At 38.3% G+C, this 22611-nt stretch overlaps 2 protein-coding genes across 3 annotated transcripts; both read left to right on the top strand.

Annotated features, from left to right (window-relative positions):
• The first annotated feature begins 100 nt into the window (after positions 1 to 100).
• Positions 101 to 18349, top strand: camk1gb (calcium/calmodulin-dependent protein kinase IGb). Of its 2 annotated transcripts, XM_088081770.1 has the most exons (14): positions 101 to 275; positions 2780 to 2875; positions 5161 to 5272; positions 10140 to 10265; positions 10437 to 10511; positions 10616 to 10754; positions 12054 to 12177; positions 12389 to 12464; positions 12766 to 12878; positions 12988 to 13066; positions 14037 to 14124; positions 16038 to 16387; positions 16481 to 16587; positions 17394 to 18349. In XM_088081770.1, the coding sequence occupies exons 3-13, from the start codon at positions 5187 to 5189 to the stop codon at positions 16536 to 16538; spliced, it is 1314 nt and encodes a 437-aa protein (XP_087937896.1). In that variant the 5' UTR covers positions 101 to 275; positions 2780 to 2875; positions 5161 to 5186; the 3' UTR covers positions 16539 to 16587; positions 17394 to 18349. The 2 variants fall into 2 exon arrangements, with proteins under 2 accessions (XP_087937896.1, XP_087937895.1); XM_088081769.1 differs by lacking the exon at positions 101 to 275 and having other exon boundaries at positions 2673 to 2875.
• A 2607-nt stretch (positions 18350 to 20956) lies between these two features.
• On the top strand, positions 20957 to 21674 carry g0s2 (G0/G1 switch 2). Its single transcript, XM_042491365.2, has 2 exons — positions 20957 to 21114; positions 21229 to 21674. Exon 2 carries the CDS (start codon positions 21248 to 21250, stop codon positions 21596 to 21598), a length of 351 nt encoding a protein of 116 aa, XP_042347299.1. The 5' UTR covers positions 20957 to 21114; positions 21229 to 21247; the 3' UTR covers positions 21599 to 21674.
• Positions 21675 to 22611: the final 937 nt, after the last annotated feature.

Below are 22611 nucleotides of genomic sequence, written 5' to 3'. Positions count from 1 at the left end.
CAGGCTGTAATAACTGCGACCCCACCACTGCTCTGCTTTTGTGCAGATTAACATTCATCATCAAACCCGACGCTCTCATTACAGAAGCTGCTGTGTCCTGCCGGCCTGTCGTCGTCTCTCCTGATTGGAAAACACTTCATCTCAATCAGCTTCTGAAAACAAACACCTGAAATGGAGGATGATCATGACAACCTCTTGACCCAGTATCCATGACAACATAATGAGGTGGTCCAGCTATTGATGCTCTGTATTTACAGCACGTGCCAAAAACTGAGGTAGGCTGCATCTGATGCTATAAAACTCCCACGGTATCAACACTGCAGCCTCTGATGGCAGACAAAATCATAACAGCACCTTTTATTCACCCGCATGTGATGTTAATGTTACTTTTGATCAGAAATATTTGTGGATAATTTATCCTGCACGGCACAGACTTGCTTTGTGTCCTTGTTTTTATTGTGTGCAGTAAACACGAGCAGAGAAGGTTAACTGAGTTTTCAGCTGTCCTCTGTCACTGCGTAGCTTGTGTGCAGCAGGTGAAATGAGCACCTGCTGCAGATTAATACATAAGCCTGTTAAAGGTTGCCCCTGAAGACCACGCTGTGTACTGCGACATGCTTAGAGCCTAATGCTGCGCTCATCCCGTCTGTGGCCCAGCGGTGAGATTTCTGCTCAAGTGTGAAAACATGTTTGCAAAAACTTTTACTGCAACCTCTGTCTGCCACCTTCTGATAAGGGTTTAAAAGATTTAACAAATGGCTCTCTGCAAAAATCATGTACCAATGTTTTATAGATCATCAATAAGCCGTTAAATTGAACATCTTTTAGGTTTCCAGGTCATAAAAACTATACCGAAACAGCTGCCTAGTATATTTAAAACTGTAGATTTGATTAATTACAGTGAAAACACCTTAGTAGTGACTAATTAAAAGCTACACTTTTAGACTTAATGACGTGTTGCTAGGCAATGTGAATGCCTATTAATGCATCACAACATTTAGGCTTATTTATTATTACCAAAATAAACACCATGGGAAACTTATTATACAACCTCAGTATTGATTGATCTATAAATCTTTAGTTAATGACTTATCACAGTGCTTATAAAAAAAATTCAACTGGAAGTTTCATTTTTTATCTTTCAACATTGAGTCAAAGTAGATGTAATGTGGCTTTTTTTTTTACAATCAATTTTAAAAAAAAAAAAAAAAAAAAAAGGCCATATTTATTTAGAGAAATGGAACTTGTGACCTGGAGGCTGTAAATCCTGCAAAAAAGTATTTTGTTTTTTATATTGAAAGTTAATTTCGGTCACCTTGTGGAGATCTGTTTTGCACCATTAAACGATTTTTTTCTGTTGATCAGGCTAAAAAAAGGCCATATTAATATATTATAACTCAAATACAACATGAAAACTAAAAAAGCTGAATTAAAATGCAATACTCTCAGGGGCTCTGTAAAGTATAATTAAGCTATGATCTATAGCTCGGTCAACAGTGAGGTTGTGAAAAATCTCTTATGTTTATTTGGTGACACTGAAGTTATAAATGTTATCATCCATTAATAAACATTCACTGTAACTTAGTGAGCTGTTAGTTACCCTCTATAAACCTTTATAAATGGTGCCTTATACAAAGTCAATGATGCCAATTTAGAATTTTTGTTGATAGATTCAACAACTTTTCAGACTACCCAAACAACTTGCTAGCAAAAACACTGGATCATAAAAAAACAAAACTGGAGACCATATTGCGATGTTATCGCTCCAGTCGCTGTGAGCTGACACTTAAAACGCATGTCGGCCAGGGGCGTAAAGTGGAGGGCCAACGGCCCACTTCCCCACCTCTGCCTCCCCTGCTCGGACCACCACATCCATTTTCAAACTCAGTCTTCATTTTTATCTCAAATATATTGTACAGGGTCATCTTTCAGGTTTCATTCTGTTGTATTTGGCTCACTGAATATATGTAATCACAAAGTTTAACAAATAGAAAACATCGATGAATCAAATATTCATAATATTAAGAGTCATAACAGACCTTGTTTGTAGGTCAAGGTGTCCTGCAACAGTTTTACAGACGTGTCTTTGGTAATGTTAGCCTTTGAGGAAAATGCTTTTTGCACCACAGAGAATTGTTTTACTCCAATACCTCAAGTGGCCAATGATTTGGATGATGGATAAATAAATAATAATAATGAATAAATAGAATAATTTGGTGTTCCTGGGGGTCTGAAGTTACCACTACTCTAGGTGCCACAACCAGGTTTTGCCACAAAAACACTTTTACAAGTAAAACAATACCCCCCATAGCAACATTGTTAATGTTGGTAACAACAACAAAAAAAAAATTGCAGGTCATATTTTTTGCATTTGGCAGTTTGAGTAACATCATCACGCAATGTCATAGTAATTTAGCAACTTTTAGCAATAAATCAACCTGTCTTATAGCAACTTCCCCTGACAGTTACTTGACATCACTACCTGTTGTCAAAGCGATGATCACTCAGCTGAAAAAACAATGTGCGTGTGTGCATACTTGCGCATGCGTATGCACATGTTGCTATTATGAATGAATCGTGCAGTTTGGGAAAAGCTGTTCATTTCTGCGCAAGACGCGCCGTTTTCTGTGTAAACCTGTAGCTTCGTGGAAGATGTCTGCAGCAGCTGCAGCAGCCTGAAGTGAAGTCTGAGCCTTAAGTCTCAATGAGCACCTGTGACACTGTGAGCAGCCCCTCCCCTCGTCTCTCTCCATGGATGTAATCTCTGACTTGCCAACAGGTATTTGTAATGTCCCAGACAAAGTAAGCTGTCCAGACCGCGGCGAGCATTCTGCAGGAGAGTCAGAGCAGAGCCCCAACAGCGCACAGTCTCTAGGTGAGTCACAGTCTTTTTTCTTTATGAAGTGAATCACTTGGACGTGGATCAATCTAACTACTGTTTAATTTAAAAAGCTGCAGATCTTGAGCCCAGAATCAGACGGCCAGTGTTGCCTTATTTGTATTCTGCGCGTAATTTCGGATGTTTTGAGGGTTTTGCGTTAACGTGCAGCTTCGTGAGTCATTTTTTGAGCGTTAACTTGTATTTGATGGTGTTATCGCTCAGCAGTGAGAGCTGCGTGGATCTGAATCTCTGATCACTCGGCGTTGTCTTTGCCGCAGAGTGATCTTCCCGCGGATGCCGCATCCAACTTGGTGTTGCTGGTGAGAGTAGAGGGGCTGCAGAGCACCAGCCACTGTCACTTACTATCACATCAGCTCTCTTTGCTTTTTGTGCTATCATCCTTTCATTGACCGGTGATTTGATTCGGGGTAGAAACGCGCAGTTAGACTGTAAACCTGCAGGTGAGACAAGTGGGACTCATCTGCAGAATAAAGATTCTGTGGAAGGATTTTTTGCACAATTTAAGGAAACAACAGTAACCGCATTGGCATGTGGATCACTGCTGCAGGTTTTTATTGCGCAAAGGAGTTTTGCAGTTCTGCTTGGACAAATTCTCCAGCATCCAGGGGGTACCTCTGCAGCTGAGTCGCATGCATGCTTCGCCAAAAAAATAACACACCACAGCGGTGGAAGAAATAATTACTGCGGGGGAAGCCAGAGTGAGCAACAGGGGAATAAAATGCGCAGCAGCTTTTGTTTTCTTGTTGTTGTGGGAAACACCAGACCCTCAGAGCAGCGTGTGCGTGAATGGAGAATGAATGAATCAGTGAGAGGATGCTGTATAAATAGTCTCAGATACATTACTAATGTCATGTTTGGCAGCAAGGGTACAATAACCATCTCATAAAATACTGCGGTTTCACGGTATAACCCAAATATTGTTATTTATTTATTTATATATATTGTAAAAATTGAAACTTTTTTTTAATAGAAGTATTTGTAACTGTCATGGAGGAAAAGAGTTATGCTCGCACAGATGAGTCAATAGTAGGAATGATAACAATTAATCAACAATAGATTAATGTCATTAAGAATTGAATCAAACATTAAATATAGGCTAGGCTACATGCAATATTGTGATGGGAGCTTTGACTGTAAAAACGCATGGTTTTTAAAGTTTTTATGTTGTTTTTTTTAAGTTAATTGATTGTTAATATTACTAATAATCGATTAAGGAAAGTTCTTACAATTTGCTACCCTATAGTCTTTAAGCAAATATGCACAATATGATAACCGTATACCTCAAAACAGGTATACAGCTGCAACCAAAGCTGCAACATTTGACTTAATGAGGACAACATGAGGTCAAAGGAAAAAAAAGAAAGTGGTATTGATTCAAAAACTTTGATATCAGTTTTGTTCTTCATCTGTTTCTTATAGATTCTTCTGTTTTTACTGAATGTTCAACATGCCTTTTTCCATGTTAGTTAATACTTTTATTCTTTATTTGAAGTTACTTGTGAGAGGCTCTTCTCTGGTATTTATAGGCTGAGTGTGACAGGGTCAGGTCTCCAGATCAAGAGTCACTAATCTGTTATATAAGAGAAAAGAGGGCAGGAAGGCAAACTAGGTAACCTGCTCATTTAAAGTGCTCCAAATCCTTCCCAGTACCATTGATTAGGTCATTCTTCTTGACTGTCTAATTCTTAAAAATGGTCATTACTTAGGACAAATATTTTGCTCAACATAGGAACTAAATGTCACTGTGTGGTGATCAAACTATGCAGAGGACTTTAAAAAAAAAAGGCAACGATTTTGATAACGATTTATTTTCAAGTACACATTTTTTGACAAATACAGAAAAATATGAACAAGTTTCTCTTGATTTTGTCTCTGTTTGACATGTATTACAAATCTTATTCATGCAGTGTAGTATCATCTGATGCATTATGGGCAAGGCCTGGCACTGCTTTATACTTAATTCTGTGTGCTACTTCCAGGACAGATTAGTTGCTTTAACCTTTTGTCAGCCAGACAAAGACACATGTCCTCCTCATCTGCTCGTCCTCCTGCAGACAGTCTGAGCAGCGAGGCAGACACACCAACCTTCACGCCTGCTTCCTCATGGCTCTCAGATAATCCTGGAGGACTTTCTGTTTATGATTATCATCATGAGACAATAAGCCAGGATTACTGCAGCAGTTTGTCACTGTAAGGAAGCGCAAGCATTTTGGGACTTCAGTGTTGACATCTCTCCTTTTTTTTTTTAATTCTGAAAGAATTCCCTGTTGAAGCGTCTGCAGACATGGGTCGTCAGGAGGCTGACCATGTGTGGAAAAAGGACACTGAAGACATCCGGGACTATTTTGACTTCATGGAGGAGTTGGGATCGTGAGTACATTTTTACTCGATTCACTAGCAGTAGCACTATGATGCAAAGTATTTATTTATCCAAGAAATCTTTATATTTATCTAGTTTTTATTTCCTGTTCAGTTTTTGTATACACTACAGATTTTCTTCCTGTTTGTCTTGGTACTTCTGGGAATGTTTTGCATTGCCGGATGTTTTCTTTCAGTGACATTTAGGGTAAATACAATAAAACTTGTGTGCTGGTTTGCAGATGGCGTGATTACAGATCCTACATGCTGTTTGAGTTGGAGGACAGATTACTGGTTTGATAGGATTGACACGAGGAGGCCTACTTACCGAGGTCTAAGACAACAAGACGCTTTGGCTGTCTGGCTTTCCTGATGACTGCCTGGCTGTGAGTCAGTTTAGCAGTTCATTCACAAAAAGCACAAAGCCATTGTTGTTTTCATTATTTTTCTAAAGTACCTCAAAGAGACACAAAATGACCAAAAAAGACACTCAGTTACCTAAATGAGACACAAAATAACTACTAACAGACAAAAAATGACTACAAAAATGGGCAAAACAACCTAAAAAGAGACATGACATGACAAAAAAGACACCAAATTATCCTGAAAAAACACACAAAATTGACTCAATGAGACACAAAATTACCTTAAGGAGACCATAAACAACTACAAAAAGACACAAAATAACGACAAATCGGGTCGAAACACCCACAAAGAGACACAAAACCGCAAAAAGATGCAACACAACTACAAAGACGACACAAAAAGAGGACAAAAAAAGGCTCAATTATTTTAAAGTGTGTCTGTCTTGCTCCTCTGTAGGAGAGTTGGGGGGGACCTTTTGCACATCTGTGCCCAGGGCCCCATTGTCTGATAATCCACCCCTGACCATAAACTGTGCACACACTCAGCTAACTGTCTCCTGCGTTGACCTAATTTCTGCAAGGTCAGCGCTGATCATCAGCAGGTCTTCCAATGCTCTGCAGTGTATTTAGCGAGAAGCTGGAGAACAGCAGATCAGAGGCTAACGGTAAATAAAGGTGCGATCGAGCGAGCGCTGCCATAGTGACGTCAGCGTGTTTCTGGAAAAAGTCTGTGCTGAGGGCCGAGGAAGCTGCTGAGAGGTTTTGGCTGAACACATCAGCAGTGATTGGACGGTGAAGGAGGCGAGGCCCTCCTGAGTACACCTCATCATATGATGTGTGGTAGTTTGTGGCAATTATTTTTTATTTCCCCAAAGAATTCTGCAAGTTTACAACACCTCATCTAAAAAATGATGTTTTACAGTGTGCAGTAAAATGACAGGCAAGGCGCTGAAGGATTACTGATACTGTCTGACACTGAGTTATTTCACTGGCTGTTTTCACTTCTGTTTGAAGTGTCAACAGAGTGAACTCCCTGAGGTGTTTTGCCCAATGTCACGTTTTTTTGTCTTTCCGTCTTCCATCACAACAAAAGGAAAAGTGTCCAGAAGGGACAGACAATTACGTAGAACACCAAACACTGCCTTTCCCCATTGGTCCTCATCACATGTAGTGTAAACAACATTGTAATGCTTCCTCGGCAATCAGCACGCCATCTTCTCAGGGGGGGAATGCAACTCCCAAAAAGCACAGAGCAATTTCATTCTAGATGCAGTTTTTGAATTTTAAGCTCTTAAATTTGCACACTCAAATTGGTGCGCCTGTGATTTCTAACTGCCCCTTGTCTTTTTGTTAAGAAAAAAAAGGATGCTGTTACGCATTCATGCTCAGAGCTTTATTGATGATTTCTCTTGAGGGTCATAATAAGCTTCAATGAGATCCGGGGAAGAAAATGAGTTGTGGTAACCAGGGAGAAATCAGCTGAGGATGTGAAGCGCTGCGATGATGCTGTGGGGGCAGTTTGTTCCTGTCTGCCTCCCTAAGCCGTCATTATGCAGAGTGTATGAGTGTGTGTGTGCGCTTTTTAGAAAAAATGCAAACTGTGAAATTAAACAGAAAGATTGTGCTGTTAAAGGGGTAGTTTGATTCTTTTGACGTGGGGTTGTATGAGGTAATTATCCATCGTCAGTATATTACATACAGCAGATGTCAGTCAGCACGCCCCCAACATGGAAGCTAAGCAACATACTGCTGTGGATGGATCTCAGCAACAAAACTTACTTTAGCAGTTCAAGTATACGTCACATTGAGAGTATTTTCACTTCTTTACCTTTCTGATGACAGCCACAAAGCAAACAGTCTCTCTAAAAAACAAAAAACAAACTAATTTTAGCTGGCTGAACACTGGAGGTGCTGGCCTACCGCTGCTTCAGTCATTCATTAGTTAGTTGTTGTTGTTGTTGTTGTTGTTGTTTTTGTTTTCGTTGTGTTACTGTGAGACTGTAGTGAATCTGAATTAACCCTTTAGCGCTTTGAAACCTGAGCAAATTTTTTTAAAAACATGGGAAGCAGGCAAGAAGTAACTTAAGAAATGACCCAAAAATGAAATAGAAATGAGTAAAAACTTATCAAAAAAAGACCTGAAAATAAGTAATAAATAGAAAAAATACCCATCCCCAGAAAAGCGGAAGAAAATAGATGGCTAGATGGATGAATGGATGGATGGATGGATGGATGGATGGATAATAAAAAAAAATTACAAAAACAAACTAGGACAATACCTGGAAAAAAATCTGTAACATAATTCTTAATTTCAAGTAATTCTTATAAATTCATGATAATTACAAATTCAGCTTATGGACATTTTTCCCTATGTTTTAAAATAATATTTTCTAAAAGTTCCTGCAATTTAAAGCACATTTCTTGCCAAGTTTGTTATTGCTTTTTTTCGCTGTTTTTGAAAGAAATCAAACCAATTTGCTCAACATTACTTGTAAAAGGCATCTGAGCACAGCACAAAAAAAATTGATTCAAAAGGTTAAACCCCAAAGTCAGACACTAACACAAACACAATAACTGTTAGAGACAGCGAGAGACCAGCAGTTTCTGAGTTAAGTGATGTTAAATTACTGTTTTTCTCAGTGGAGAGAACAAAATAACAGCTTCATTTTCCCGTTGAAAATAACTGACATTTAGGTAAAGCAGTAAAAAATGCTCTTAATATGACATACACTTAAACTTATTTTGATTTATTTAGACTTTTATAGGTGGCTAAATCACATTTTATAACCCCTCCACAGTGGCAGATTGCTTTGGAGCATATTTCTCTAAACTAAAGTCATAGCGACTGATATCTACTGTCTGTTATATGCTTTTCCCAGTTCATAAAAACAGCACTATACTTTTAAACTAATACTGCAGCAGCATGTGTGTCGATGCTCATTAGAGCGCACTCCCTCATCCTTCAGGGTCAGTGTCATCACCTTTTAGACGGAGGGCAGGGCTGTGTCGACACCTGTCTGCCCACTGCCCTTGACATCTGTCTGTGACCCGACCTGCGCTGATGTTCCCAAGGTTCCCTGCCGCACATGCTCAGTTTCTGACCTTTGCGCCCAGAGCCCTCGGCCCGGCACGGTTTCCATTACGTCAGGGATAAAGCGCCCTAATCCGCCAGGCAGAACAACTATTCCCAGACAACGCTGAAGATAGCATGGACAGAGAGCAGAATAATAAGCTTGTGACATGTGAATAGTTAAGCCACAGAGATCTTCAGCGAGCCTTAATTGAACCCCTTGATATTGCTATTTCTGCCGTGTGTTTATTTTAATTCTGATGCGCTCCCAGAAACTGAGGCTGTTTCCACCTCAGTGTGATGCAAGTACACAAAGTAGAAAAACATGATGCAACTTTAATAGCAATAGTAATTACACACAAAGCAGGAGACATTTTGAAGTCATTGGAGGTAATTTAACTTTTAGAGAGAATTAGATGTTGTCTGAAAGTAACAGAACTCATCTACCAGCACCTCTAAAGCTCATAACTAGTGGTTTTAAGGGCTATTTCTCCCTTAAAGCCACTAATTATGGGCTTTGCACTATTTTTGTCCTTACACTTTTGTTTTTTGTTTGGATCTAGGTTAGCCGATTCCCCCTGTTTGCAGTCTTTATGCAAAGCTTTGCTAAAACATGCTAAGCTAAGTAGAAACATAGAAATCAGAAATACTTTATTGATCCAGGGAGCGAAATTGAGGTTAATTACAGTCGCTCTGATGCAAGCACAGAGAAGTACAGCACCAGTATATACAAATATATAAATCTAAAAATAGAAATACAGTAATAGTAAACAATTAGTACTAGTATGTAAATATTTCAGTATTTTACAAAATGTAGTATGTATAATATGCTCAGTATGTAAGTGTGTAAAATTATAAATGTAAAGAAATACAGTAATATACAATAAGCACTAATATGTGAATATTTCTATTATAATATGGACAAACTGGTGAAAGTGTAAAACATAAAACTTTCTTATGCTATTATGTAATGTATAAAACTAATATGTACTTTCATGTAAGACATCTCTCCAGCCGATATCTCCAACAATATGCAACTCACACCAAAACAATCTGGACTGATAAATAGCACTACAGATAATTTTGGAGTGAACTGTCCCTTTAACATTCAACAATACAAATAAATTGGACTCGCACTACGGTGCTATAAAATAATTTCATGTATTGGAAGCCCAGAAAATAAATTATTATCTCTGCTAAGATAAGTCCAATTTCATGAACAAATCATCTTCGGTTGGCTGAGAAAAATTGAAAGTACATCCGCCAAGAGGCCAACTCTCTGCAGTTCAGGTCGTCATGTTTTATTAAAAATTCCCCAATTTTAATAGGAGGGAGATCTCCTTGCCTCTTGCTGGGTGAGACTCGATTATCTTTTTCTGTGATGTTTCAATGAAACCGCATCATCAATAACTCAATGTCCATATGTTTGTGTGTTAATGAACAGGGGGGCGTTCTCAGAGGTTTACATGGTGAAGGAGAAGAAGACGGGAAAGCTGTTTGCCATGAAGTGCGTGAAGAAGAAACAGAAAAGAGACCTCAATCTGGAGAATGAGATCACTGTGCTGAGAAGGTAAGTAACGTGAATGTTTATGAGCCTTCAACTCTTCATTTCGTATTCTCTCAGTAGTTGGAGCGAGGAGGAAGCACATTGATCAGCTTTCTCTTTAAAATGTTGTTAATTTTGTAAATATGTGAATTTTGTCACCTGATTTTGACTGTATCCTGCTGTTTCCCTGAACAGAATCAAACATGACAATGTGGTCGGGATGGAGGATTTCTATGAAAGTCAGACCCATTACTATCTTGTCATGCAGCTGTGAGTTTTTACATTTTTATTTTGTTTTTAAAATGATCAGGTTAGCTAATTTAAAAAAAGGATTTAAGATCAAGTTTTAAATGGTAGCGGTGTCCTCTGATCAGTGTTTCAGGCGGCGAGCTCTTTGACCGTATTCTGGACCGGGGGGTTTACTCGGAGAAGGACGCCAGCAACGTGATCCAGCAGGTGTTGCAAGCCGTCAGCTATCTGCACGAAAACGGAATAGTGCATCGTGACCTGAAGGTATGAACGGACGATATCACAAACACATCACATCAGCTGAACCACAAGTGATATAAATTTAAAACATGGAACTAAATAGTGGGTTTACTCAAGTACATTGTGGGAAAAAGTTACGGGATCTTAAATGAAAAGCGCCAGACCAGCAGCTCCAGTGTTCAGTGAGGTAAAATTACTGTTTTTGACGGTGGAGTCTGGCTTTGAAGACAGCATAGATAAGTGTCAGTTTTAGTACAGTTCCCTGTCAGAAAGTGTATTTTTCTAAAGTACTTAATATACAACTGGATAAATAGGAGCTGAATTCGCTGCACAAGTTGCGTGAGAGTTTGCAAATGGATATTTAGATGTAGTATTGCTGTTATTAATCACAGACTTCTATAACTTTAATTCATCAAGAATTTTCTCCATTTTTGGATTCTTCATTCAACGTGGATGATGAGAGAAAAACAAATTTTTCCTCACAAATTCAAGGTGTCATTGGGTGAGAAACTGAATACAACTGGTCATATGGGGGCGGGGGGTGAAGTATTCCTTTAAGTTGCTGCTGTGTTCAAATAATATTCTAAATATACTGTAGAAAAGATTAATGTATTTTAAATTAATTTATGATTTCCAGCAGAGCACTTCATACAATAATATTTTAATATTCTAAGATTTTTTTCAGAGTTAGAATTTCTGAAAGGAATAGCAAGACATTTTAAAAAGAGGGCTGATTTGCATACACTCTGAGATTTAGAGAAAAAAACAATATCACTCTCATATCTGTGCATTCAATATGCCTCAGCTAGCAGACTGTTGTCTTAGCATAAGGGCTGGAGACGGGGAAACAGCTGGCCTGGATCTGTGCAAAGTTAATGTTAGATGAGATTTATTTTTATGTAGATTTTATTTTATTTAGTAGATAACCATATTCTATTCTCTGATTTATTTAGACAAATAAATGTAGTCTTTTTTGTTTAATCCATGCAACAAAACTAATAGAAGCAAGTTGTGGTTTAACAGGTTATGCACCAGATTATTTCTTTTTCTGTAGCTTCATATTTACCATACAGACATGGGTTAGGGTTAGTGTGGGTTAGGGTTGGAGAGTGGTTTATCTCATCTAACACTCTGCAAAAATTAATAAGCGTATTTCCAGTTTTGCAAGACTGCAACACCTTCACTTCTAATGCTACAGCTCCATTCACAGATGGGTACTTTAACAGGAAGTGTTTGTTCCTCCACAGGTGAGGTAAGACTTTGACAAGTCCTTCGTTGAGGACATCAGTGTGTGATGTCCTGTCTTGTTTTGTCCTTGTGCAGCCCGAGAACATCCTGTACTACAGCCAGGACGAAAACTCCAAGATCATGATCAGTGATTTCGGGCTCTCCAAGATGGTAGAAAACGACATCATGTCGACAGCCTGTGGCACCCCGGGATACGTAGGTAAGGAGACGTGTCTGTCTAATGAATCATGTATGGACACTTACTGAGTAAGGGGGACTTAAATGGATCAGAGACATATAAGACACAAAGGGGTGAAACATGAAGACAGGACAGACCATATGTAATATTTATATCAGTGTTTCTCTGCTTACATGCCTAACTAGAGCAATCACTGAAATAGCTTTTGACTTTTTTTCTTACTTTTTTTCAGCTCCTGAAGTTTTGGCGCAGAAGCCCTACAGCAAGGCAGTGGACTGCTGGTCAATTGGAGTCATCACCTACATCCTGTAAGTATTACGCCATAGTGAATGAGTGCATGCACCATTAGACTGAGATAGAAAGAGGAAAGCAAAAATTAGACTCCTAAGATTGCAAATTGGCTTCAGGTTTTCCTTTGTGGCAGGATTTTCAGATTAAAAGCCCTGCTTGTCATGCATGTGTTACGCATGACACAGTTACCTAAATACAGAATGCAGAGATTGAACTATAGCACCACCTAGTGAGCATGCACATGCTGTTTATCTGCACACATAAGTACATAAATGAAACATATCTTTCTTTTAACATTAACAAATGATTCTGTTTCAGACTCTGTGGATATCCCCCCTTTTATGAAGAAAGTGAGTCAAGACTGTTTTCCAAGATCATGAAGGCGCAGTATGAGTTTGACTCACCCTTCTGGGATGATATTTCTGAATCTGGTAATTACACTGAGCATTAGACATAACGTGCTGCATTTGCTTCATTCTTCCATACAGCCCTAATATATGTGTTTGTCTGTATGTGTGTGTGTCACCTTTTGATCTGCAGCTAAAGATTTTATCCGTAACATGATGCAGAAGAATCCCAGTATGCGCTACTCCACTGACCTCGCTCTCAGACATCCCTGGTGAGTGTCAATCATTGTTATGATGCACTAAATTCATCTCTTAATGTGTTAAATTGTGTCATCTTTTTATGTTAAACTCATTGTTTATGGTAGAAATAAATTAGTTCCTTTAAGGGCATAGGTTTTATTTTAGCATTTATGGGGACAAATATTAAGCAGGGAGTAGTGGAAATGTCTTTATTTTTGTGAAGGAAAACACCAAATTCATGCAACAGGTGACTACTCAATATATAAAAAAATAGATTTAAAATTGAATTTTCAAAAATTGAATAAAACTGGAATAATGCAAAATAAAAGTATAATTTCAACATCATTTAATGTTATCTCCACTGTTCATTAGTCCACATAAATTAATTAATTTTCATTAATTTATATCTCCCTGGACTTCAATAGCAGATGTGTATTATAATATTTTCAGCAATAAGTAGCCATATTATGAAAATAGGCTCATCATTTTACAAGAATAAAGTCATAATATTGCAAGAAAAAAATCTACCTGCCCTATAGTCTTCTTTGCATTACATTATCAAAATAAATGAAACGCACTGTCCCTCACTGAATGAATACAAGACGCAATTTGTCCCTTATTTTTGCCAATTCTGTCCTCCCAAAATATTATTAGGTTACAATAAAATGTAAAAATGTAGGCTACTGAACCACATTTAGAATAACACACAACAATTATATATTTTTATTAATTTCATTTTTTGAAAGCTGTGTATATATCTAAAAGATTTCATTATGAGTTAGTGCTTTTTACTGTGTGGTTCTTATCCCAGATAGTAGTTAGAACAACCAACAGTTAAAGAAAATGTACCAGAATCCCGAGATTTATCACATTTTAGATACACTACAAACTTAAGAGAGCAGTGTGATGTACAGCAGACAGGAGTGTGTCCACACAGATGGGTTCAGGCTTATTGACTACCTTGAAATATATTTAAGCGTTGTTCCGTCGTCTGTTTCCCAGGATTATCGGGAAGACGGCCCGCAGCCAGGACATCTACTATTCTGTCAGCGTTCAGATCCAAAAGAACTTCGCCAAGTCCAAGTGGAAGGTCAGTCCTCCTCACTGATGTCTTGGCTCTGATGTGGTAAGCCTGACAAGGGCCTGCAGTTTACAGGAGATTATTCCGGTGCCTACCTAAATCCTTCCTGATTAAGGACAGTTTAATAAGATATTGTTCTGTAATCAAGGCCACTGATGGCTGATTGAGGGCTCTTATTGTCGGGGGAACCAACTTGATTTCTCTGCTGTAAAAACATGAATCTTTGTCTGTATATACTCAGATCTGGTGCTGCAGAATCACTGTCAGCAGTTAAAGCTGGGATAAGCAGTTTTATTTTGGCGCTATTGGTCATAGTAAACTTTGATCATATTGTAATTTAAGTGGACTGAGGGAAAACTAGACTTCATTTGGCTCCGTTTTTGGGCTTCAGAAATTATAGCTTGTAAGAGATGTTATGCAGCACCTTAAACTGGAAAAAAAATCAGATTTATTCCACATGGTCCTGCTGACAAATTTAATAAAACTTGGCAACCCTTTATTGATTATATAAAAGTGAGGCTAATCCTCCCAACTTTATACTGCTGCTACCAGGTTAAGTGTGTTGTCAATAATTAACACATAAAGCAACCCTGTGTTTTAATTAACATTTATATTGCATATTTCATATTATGTTGTTTTGTTGAGTTGTGTTTGTGTCTGAGAACTCCTCACATTTCTGTAGCATTTTGTACAATTTGTTTTCAATTGTCCTGTTTTATCATTGAAAAACTAATGAACAGATGTTAAAAATAATATTTTTTTAATAAGAAAATGCAGCTTGTGACAGGAGACTTTGGCCAATCACAGGTCTTTCAAAGGGAGGGCATTCCTATTGGGGAAAGCCGGATTAAATGGTGCAGAATCCTGCAGAGAAATTTGCTATTCCAGCAACAACTGACCACACTGCAAAGCCACCCGAATGGATGGATTTTTAAAAAAGGGAGTCCTAAATAGAGTCTGACAATAAAGGAAATAAAATAAAATGCAATTCTATAGAGTGCTGAAGGGGTGATGTTGTTCTGTGGGCTGATGTGGAATTTAGCGCTGGCCTCGTACCCTCATCAAAAACCACCAGTTTTTTGTTTTGTTTTTTCATTTGATTTTGAATTATTGCGAAAATCAGCTCTGTGGTAAACAAAAGTTTCTGTATAAGGGGTGTTTTTACTTACGTATTTTATTTCATATAACAAAACGTGAAAGTCTCTTAAGCTTGTGTTAACCACAGACCTTATTGCAAGCGTTTAACCAAAAACCCATTGATTTCAAGACGAGGGAACCGGGAGTGATAAAACGCTAACTCATTTACGGATTTTACAAACAGATTAGACAAAGCATTTCAGAGATTGAAACACTGTTTATAGTTTAACCCTCTGTTAACCAGAGCTAAAAGCCCATCGCTGCGGCTTGAACTTCACATTTATGTAGTTAACATTAGCAAAAAGCTCAAATCATATTATGTCTTTTTTTTAAAAAAATATATAATCAATTCAGTCATAAATGGACAGAACAAAAACAACAATGTACATTACGAATAACTTAATAAGTAAATAAATAATAAATAAGTTTTCACATAATGATTCACATAAAAATGTCACTAATAAAGTTAAGTACAACGATACAATAAATGGAAAAAAAAATGAAGAGAGACACAGTGGCAGATGTGGTAGCCAGCTGTCTCTTTTGTGGTCTGATAAACAGAAAGAGAACTTATTTCAATAAGATTTAATAAATCAATGTAAGGGAAACACGAGGTGACTGAAGTGAAGTGCGTGCACATGCTTATATATGTGGTGAGAGGGACTTTTCAGAAAACTGCCTACCCCAGCTTTAAAGTAAAGTTTTAGTCACGTTTTAACTTAGTAAAGTTTTTAATATGGCTCTCAGGGCTTTTTTCTAACCTCTCGTCTATGTTCAATTCACAGCAAGCCTACAACGCTGCAGTCGCCATTAACCACATGAAGAAGCTGCAGCTGGCCCACTCAGAGATGGTCCTGAGGCAGGCCAGCATCCCTGAAATCAAGGTGATCGACGTGTCCTCCCCAAAAAAAAGCCTCAAATGTCTTGACCTGGATAAAACTGACCCCAAGGTCACAGAGGTCAACAGCAAAGCAAACGGGACACTTCACATGTCGCTGCCCACCAGTCCCATTGAACCGAAGAGCCATTATCACACACTGAAGACCACTCAGAGTCAGGCCGTCTCACATCACGCGCCCTCTATAGCTGAGCAGGGCAAGAACGTTTACCACTCAGAGCCCGCCAACCTCAACGGGTTTGTAACCGTTTCATCAGATGTTGTGAATTTTGAATTTCTGACATGAAAGCAGGACTGATGCATCATGAAACTATTCTCCTCTGCCTTTAGGTACGGGAAAAACCATAACGGCAAGCCTGTGCAGACTGGAGTTTGTTCAGTCATGTGAAGGCTGCGTAAAGTTTACATGGAAACATTTTACAACAAGCATTTTACTGGTAAGTTCAAATAACACATTTGCATATCATACAAATACATCTTAATAAAAGTTGTATTTGAATTACACCTTTGCTAAAGTGTCACTATTCCCCCCAAAAAAGGAGGAAATCACCATTTTATATAAATAAATTGCAACACTTAAAACATATGTAATAAGCATGATTAATATGTTTGTCAAATGGTTTGTAACACATTATAATGATTCTTCGGATATAAGTGTTTGATAATGTATTAGTCAACAACTTCTTTGAGCCCCCTAAAGGCTAAAATATGTCTTTATTGAAGAAGTTATATTTTTTGATAGAATAATATCCATTTATAAACATTTTCAGTTTTAAATGATTGTGTACTGTTTATTAATGCATATAGGAGGTCTTAAAGGAATACTTTACCCTACAAAAAATAATTTATTATTATCCTAAGTACATATTGAAATTCCAAAATTATTATATTTTTTAAGTATAGATGGATAGAGAGAGATAGAGAGGGACACAGAGAGAGAGATTTTTTACTAATGTCAAGGTAATTTTCTATGCTATTTAATCATTTCTTGCTAATTTTGGGGTAATTTCTTTTTTCATTGCTCATTGCCTTCTTCTTAAAAAAATGTAAGCCCATTCGTTCAGGTTTTAAAGGGAAAAAAAACACCTGTATGAATGTGTTGGGCCTTTAATTACATGTTGACAATATACTCTCTGTCAGTATATGTTTGACTGTGAGTGTGCTGTACACGTTTTGTTACGTTTCCATCTCATCAAAGGTGAATGTGTGTGTCTCACCATGAGTGTGTTTCTGCCCTCTGCAGGTCAGTGTTGCCGTGCTGACTCAGCATGCAGCTGTTTTGTGTCAGCAGGTCCCACGGTGCCGTGAGTGAGAGGTGGTTGATCCTCTGACGGACCTGAGCGCTCTGCGGGGTCCACACAGTCGGTGGGGCAATAATTTATTTTTGGAAAGAGTGCCTATGAAGCTTCCTGATAGCCACACAGAAGCACACAAACACACACACAAACACACACACGTTCAGATGCACAAGACTCACTTTAACTCAGATGCACAGGGTAGACTTCAGTTAAACACGGCAGTTCAGACAGTATTAAAGGGACGGGCTCACCTGCTGCTGAATGTGCCGCTCGTTCATGGTGAAGCAGCTCTTGACGTCATGAAGGCTTTGTGTCCCACTTCCTGTTTTTTGATCAGGGAGAGTTTAACTCATCAGCACACTTGTGTCCAGGTTTATTAGGACTGCAATATGAGAAATTATTTCACATGAAAAATATTATTCTTTAGCAAAGCTATTTGTAAGTGCAGTAGAATATATGGAAAACTGCATGTTTACTGCTTCAGTTAATCCATACTGGTCTATCTATTCTGGTTCAAACAGTCTCTTATTTTTATGACCTTTGTTGTGTTAAATGATTTATTTTTTTTAAGTATTTTCTTCCTTTTTGTAAAAAAAAGCTATACAAACAAAAAAAACATAATATATATCCAAACTGACAAATCATCAAGTGTAAATGCCAGAAGTATATCCATAACTTGCCAACTCATAGCTTTCACATGCCATCAACCTAAAATAACGTCATTGAGATTCACTGTAATAGATGTTTCATCACCTATTCTATTCATTCTGCACAGTCTATTTTTGTCTCTCCAGCTGTATGTGGCTTTGTGTCGTTGCATTTAACAAATATTGATCTAGTCCATGTATAATAATTGGATACCTGTATGCTCATAAATAAAGCCTGTGGAGAATTTGCAGTAGTTTTGCCACCATTTGTCTTGATTTTCTCATCATCATCAAATATATCCATCAAATATATAATTGACATATAATGGAATAATAAGTAAACTGTATTGAGCGATTGTCAGGATGGCACAAGACAGTCTTTTAGAAATTTAAAATAAATGGGAATCTGAGCTCAGAGTGTTTTCGGAATGAAAATTAAATTAAATGTGTGTGCAGTATTAAAAAAATACACAGTAAAATACAAATAAAAATAAAAACAAACAGATAACAAATGCATTCATCCATAAATTGCACATGCACATCATGAAAATGCACACATTATCACAATATTTTCCTGAACAGCAAATAAGAAATACACTTGTGCATATTCAAGGCTAGGTGGTGTTTAGGGCTTCAGCTTTTAAATGTCAGCAATCACCAAAAATCATTGTGTGTGCATGTATGCGAGTGTACGTGTGTGCCTTCATTACTTTTGATATTAACACTTATTTTTCTTTAAGCACTACATAAAAAATCCAGTGTATACTTTTCTCCCCTGAGCTCCTTTTGAAAGAGGTTTCACAGCTATACACACCGTAATCCCTCCTCACACCCACCCCACACACACGTGCGCACACACACGTGCGCACACACACCCACACATGCAACCACATCATGGTTGACTTGGTGAAGTGCAGTTTGGGGACAGACTGTCCATTCAGGCAGAAGGAGTCAGAAATGTGGGCCAAAGGTCTCCAAACAGTCTCAACCTTTTCCCAGTAGTGGTAAACTTAAATGCCCAGAATCCAAACTGAGCTGCTCAAAGAGGAACATTATTGACTGAGTAATTATCGTGATATTAACGGTATCATTTGTTGACGAACGGGGTAAAAGGTTGTTCTTTATTTTAGACTCATTTCTTCACTGCTGCGCAAAAGTTAAAATGTTGACCAATAATCCACCGAAAGAGAAACTGCTCCATATTTTGCTGGGAGAATAGTCATTTTTTATTCTTCCATTTTTTCTTTGTTTTGAAAGAGACTACTTTTTGCAACCATTTCATTTTCTTTCTGCATATTTTGCAATTACCGGTGTTTTGCAATAGAATCAGTTATGAAAGGCTTGGACAGAGAAAATTACAACATGATGTTCATATTTTTTCTTTTAGATTTGTTAGTATGCTTTTGAACCTTTAGGGTGACCCGTCAGATTCTGTGACCGAGATACTGTGTATTGCCATTGCATACATTTATCATATTTTGTCACATACTTATTTATAAAAGGTCACAGCATCTGACGGCTCACTTTGTTCTGTGACCTGAGGGGACATTTTCAGCTAGACCGCTTCTGCAAATGCTTTTTCATACTTAGCTTTAATAATTTCTGTAGCTGTTACCGAAAACAGCATCGACACTGAGTCACACATTTTGACAGCTTTGTTTGGTGGAATTTGTCCCATTATATGATACTAGAAACTAAATTACATGTAACAGTGTTGAACAAATATTGTCAGCTGAGGTGTCACAATCTGACACAAGAGCCACGACCCTTGCATATACATAATAATAATAATCATAATAATAATAATAATAATAATAATAGTCATCATCATCACCATCAAATATTTGTTGTTATTATTGTCATATTTAATTGTATATTTCCTTTCATACAAAAAATACTTTTCAAAGTGCTTTACATGCAATATAAAGTTATAATGAAATAAAATTAAATTCAATTGTTATCCAGCACATGGATACTGTAATTCTGAAAATAAACTGCAGACAGGCCAGAGGTGGAAAACAAATAAAAGAAATGTAAATATAAAAGAAATATTGAACAACAAAAGTCAAAACAGTAGAGAGCGCAAAAAAGTTTAAAAGAAAAAAGTTATGGCACCAAGTGTCCCTAACATCTGGTGTGCAGATGTTGAACGACACGCAGACGTCTCGTGACGATGGCTAGTTGTCACTTTCACTGAGCTGGTGACAAATTTCTCTGTGATAAAGATCAGACACATTTCCCAACTCACTGGCCTGACTTCACTCCCTCGTCTCCTGCAGTGGGGGGACGAGGTCAAAGGGCAGCGAGATGCAGACGAAGACACACGCATGTTAACCCCTGCAATCTCTCACGGCTTCATTGTCAGCTCCATGGTCAGACAGCGAACATGAGCCAGAGCAGCTCAGGACGGCATGATTGGGACGTTTCCTATTGAACGTTTGTTTTCAACTTTATCTCGCACAATCAATACGGTGATTTCCATTTGTAACCATAATGTTGTTGAACAAATGCCTCCCAGCCAATAAATGGGACTGGTTTAAGACAGTCTCACACTGTGATTGGACACGTTTTAAGCTCTCCTGATGGGGATCAATGTGTATGTTAAAGAGCCACGCAACACGGACCAGCCGCTCATGTTGTTCAGTGCATAGTGACGTGAAGTATCCTCATTGTGTGTCAGAATTTCTGCACGGTTGGAGATCATTTTGAGATCTTTGGTAGACAGATATAGTTGGTGCATCTGCGGCACGACACGTACAGACCTCATGTGATGTCACTGGCACAGTTTCATCTAAAAGGAACATTTGCTTCACTTATTGTCCTAAAAACTCCTGCCCTTTTACCCAAACAAGCACTAATCTCCAAAAAGCAACTGAGCAGCCTCATGAATATGCATTCTGTCATCACTGTGGGAGTCGACCTGGCTCCTCTCGTGTTTAAATTGAAGGATCTGCTCTCGTTTCTGCCTGCGAATGCCTGACTCGGCCGCACACTGAGAAGTCAGAGTTTGTGCTTCAAGGTGAGTATCAGCATTTTATATCTAAAGTAAACTGATCATTTTCAGTTGTTTTTAACACTAAACTAAGAGTTGTTGTACAGTTTTCTCTGATAGTCTTGTCTTTTCCATTAACAGACTAATCAAGCAACACACTATGGCAACCATTGGTGAGATCATCCCATTCGCTAAGGAGATGCTGCACCAGAGGCCCAGCCGGGGCATGCTGAAGATCTACATGCTCGGCTCCACTCTGGCGATGCTCGGAGTCGTCGGTGGACTGGTGGAAACTGTCCTCCTGCCATTTGTGGAGCAGGAGACAGCTGAGGACGCACCAGAAGATCTGATGGTGGAGAAGAAGAAGGAGAAGAAGCAAGTTTTAAAAACAGACACTACTGTTATTACCCCTGAGGTTGTGAACGTGTTGGAGATGGCAGTGATGGAGGCCAAGGCCAAGCAGCTGGTGACTGCTGTGCAGAGAAGCTCCCACCGTTTACATGCCTCTTAGAGAACCCCTCCTCTCCTGTAAATGGACCCAACACTTGATGGTGATGCTGGTAAATTAAATCACCATGTTGAACTGGTCACTTTGTGCTTGTTCTTTTATTTCAGATTTGGTTAAAGGGGCCCTACTAGAAAAGGTTTACATGCTTAAATGTTCAAATCATGTGTCTCATACTCCCCTCCGTCTGAAACGGTAGCTGTGTTCAAAATCGTTTCCTATCACAGAAATAGTGCACTATATATTGTGTTTGCAATTTTATAGTTCTTTATAGTTCACTATTGAATACACACTACATAGAGAAGAGTGAGTGAGTGAGTGAGTGAGTGAGTGAGTCTGTCTGACCTCGTGTCCCGCCTCCCAAGAAGCCCAATGTGTTCTGATTGGTCAGCTGTTTCTCTCTATGCACACTCTGTTCTACATGTTACATTGTGATGTCACCAAGTTAGGGATGTGATCACTGAAACCCAAACGAGCTGTGTCAGGCAGTTTAGGAGCAGTACCTTCTGCGGGAGAGAGAGCTCCCTTAGGCATGAACTTTGGGCTTTATTACTTCAGAGAACTTTTACAAGCACAAAAATGCTACACAAAATAATAAAGAAAATGGAAAAGCCCCAAAAGCATAATAGGTCCCCTTTAAAGATGCAATTTGCCCCCATCAACTGAATAGATAGATTGAAAACAGATACAAGACACGCCTGGCTGCTGAAAGAGAAGGTTACGTTTCAGGGAGGCTCTAGAAAAAATATTTGTCGCTCCAGGAGGGTCATGATATTATAAAAAAAAAAAAAAAGTCACACAAATTTGATAAATAAAGTCATTTGTAACTACTTTATATTTGCTGGTTTGTATCTGAATTTAGCTAAAGCTATCAGACAAATTTAGTGTAGTTTAAATGTAATAATGTAATGTAGTATAATTGTATATAATGTATAATATTTACCTCGGTGCTGTAGTTGAGTATGAGTATAAAGTTGCATAAAATGGACATACAAGTACTTTAAAATTTAGAAGTGCAG

This window comes from Plectropomus leopardus, chromosome 9 (assembly GCF_026936395.1).
Source record: "Plectropomus leopardus strain MGB_pleo_1.0 chromosome 9, ASM2693639v1, whole genome shotgun sequence".
NCBI lineage: Eukaryota > Metazoa > Chordata > Actinopteri > Perciformes > Serranidae > Plectropomus > Plectropomus leopardus.
Note: the sequence above shows the minus strand (reverse complement) of the source record. Positions and strands in the feature narration are given on the sequence as shown.

Excerpts from the sequence above, each read along its gene's own strand:
- camk1gb (XM_088081769.1), top strand. The coding sequence starts at position 2,752 with ATGGATGTAATCTCTGACTTGCCAACAGGTATTTGTAATGTCCCAGAC. Across the intron at positions 10,512-10,615 it reads TACTATCTTGTCATGCAGCT|TGTTTCAGGCGGCGAGCTCT; the intron begins GTGAGTTTTTAC and ends TCCTCTGATCAG. Across the intron at positions 12,178-12,388 it reads TGGCACCCCGGGATACGTAG|CTCCTGAAGTTTTGGCGCAG; the intron begins GTAAGGAGACGT and ends ACTTTTTTTCAG.
- g0s2 (XM_042491365.2), top strand. The coding sequence starts at position 21,248 with ATGGCAACCATTGGTGAGATCATCCCATTCGCTAAGGAGATGCTGCAC.